The 2,269-nt window shown below is 29.5% G+C and overlaps 1 protein-coding gene across 1 annotated transcript; it reads left to right on the top strand.

Annotated features, from left to right (window-relative positions):
- Positions 1–1,506: 1,506 nt before the first annotated feature.
- LOC119615851 lies at positions 1,507–1,905 on the top strand (the record flags this gene model as incomplete). The annotated part of the gene is made up of 1 exon (XM_037971835.1): positions 1,507–1,905. A coding segment is annotated over exon 1 (399 nt), but the record flags the coding sequence as incomplete, so codon positions are not given.
- Between the last annotated feature and the right edge of the window lie 364 nt (positions 1,906–2,269).

The raw sequence follows: 2,269 nt of genomic DNA, 5'->3' as shown, positions 1-2,269 counted from the left end.
AATAACCTGTTAAACTCATAATGCTTTGTTATAGTTTTCCTAGTGTTCTACTTCTGACTTAGTTAATATGAAAATGTTATGATTTTAATGAATATTAATTCATATAATTCTTATGATTATGGGTTTATATATCGCAGGTGGCTAGTTTGTGATAAGACATAAGAAGGTTACCTTGTAGAATAAAAATTAAGTGCTGCTAGTAAAGGTGAATATCTGTAATTTAGCGCAAAGATTAAAATGAATAGAATTGAAATAATATAAGTTTATACAAATCTGTTTCTCTTATATGATTTTCATTATTTACATCCGTATTTATAATGAAATTTTTATTTTAGTTAGTTTTAAAATTTTTATATAAATTTTTTGAGTTATAGGTACTACGTGGCGTATAATTAATATTAACTATAGAGTAATAATTTTAAAATAACTTTTAAACCTTACCAGCTGGCAGTGTAAGTAAAACTGCAGTATTAATCGCTAACTAAATCCCTATACCTATAATATCATTAGTCTAATCAATCTTATAAACTTTAATAATTTTTGTTACATTTTTAAAGATGTTGTAGTAAAATGCAAAACATCCCAGCAAAAACTAACATTGAAAAGTAATGAGTTAAAAAGCTAAAAAACCGATTTTCATTTCTTATTCTTTAGCATATTAACTCACTATTTTAACATGGTGATGTCATTCGAGTCAAGAACTTACCACAATCGCTTACAAATTACTACTTAAATAAGTACTTAGAAATAAGGAGTTAAGAAGTAGTTTTGTTTTTTGAACAAAAAAGTTTGCTCACACAGAATACAATTAAGTGAATATCAGAAATCTACTGCACAAATATTGGATACGGACAAAAGTATTTCTACCAATTTTCAAATCGTATCAAAGAAATAGACGTGTTTTAAATCGCTCTCACAGGAAAATAACATTGTGAATATAAATTCTTAATAAAAATATAAAAAAAGATAAGTAACAGCGAATGGACGCTAATTAAATACATACTTATTTATTTTTAATATTAAAAATACATTTAAATTAAATAAATTGTCGTTTTTGTTAATGCAATTATTAACAAAACAATTTATAAAAAAAGCAAAAAGTATACAAAAAGAAAAAATAACAACAAAACCTTAAATAGAGTGTAGTGTGTGTTATTGTGCATGAGTTTCTCTAACTCTCCAACAAGTGAAAGGAGGCTCAGTAGCAATGGAAAAAATGCATACTTTGTTATGAGCTCTCCATGCAACAACAACAATAATTATGATCCAAAAAATCATAAAAACTATTTAAGTGTAAGAACAACAACAAACGAGAGATCTCCTCTCTCAAGTGCGCCAAAACAGAACAATTGTGTAGATAATAGCGCAAAAGAAAAAATAAATAAACAAACAACAGATTCAAAAACAACAACAAACGAGAGATCTCCTCTCTCAAGTGCGCCAAAACAAGACAATTGTGTGGAAGACAAAGCAAAAGAAAAAATAGATAATCAAACAACTGATTCAATGGTTGATGTAAATAGTAATGCTAATGTGAACAATATCACAAATAGTACCAATAACAATATTAACACTGTGAAAACCATTAATGATAAGGAGGGTCACTCAAGCCCAATGTCAAAGAATACTGGTGCCATACCAAAAAATACTCCAAATTTATTGAGCTCGCATAAAACGCAAAAGATCCAAACGGGAATGGACCGTTATGTCACATATGCAAAACGTAAGTCCAGCCCTAGGACTTCAAAATTGGAACCAAATCCAAAACAAGCGAAAACAAATTCCGTAAGTCAAAATCGTTTTGCACTGCTTGATAACCAAGAAAGTGAAAAAGTACCATCTATGACTTTAAAAGACCAAAAGCCACCTCCCCTCTATTTGCGCGAACCTACCACCAATCTATTGGTAAATAAGTTGTCCCAACTTGTAGGCAAAGAAAATTTCCATGTAGTCTCTCTACGGAAAGGAAATATTCAGGAAACAAAAATACAGACTTATTCAGAAAAGTCTTTTAGAACAATAGTTGATAGTTTTGATTCTGAGAAAAGAAATTATTACACGTATCAACTAAAAAGTGCAAAGGGTTTGACAGTAGTTATCAAAGGTGTAGACAGCTCTGTACCAACTGATGACATTAAAAAGGCGCTAGAGTCTGAAGGTTATGAAGTGAAGTCCATTCACAATATATTTAACAAGGACAAAATTCCCCAACCAATGTTTAGAGTTGAAATTACTTTTAACTCTTCACAATTGAAAAAAAAGGGTGATA

Source organism: Lucilia sericata, unplaced genomic scaffold, assembly GCF_015586225.1.
Source record: "Lucilia sericata isolate MDLA Ls3-8-SP2 unplaced genomic scaffold, ASM1558622v1 Contig008885F_arrow, whole genome shotgun sequence".
Lineage (NCBI taxonomy): Eukaryota > Metazoa > Arthropoda > Insecta > Diptera > Calliphoridae > Lucilia > Lucilia sericata.
This window is presented reverse-complemented; position numbering and strand designations above follow the sequence as displayed.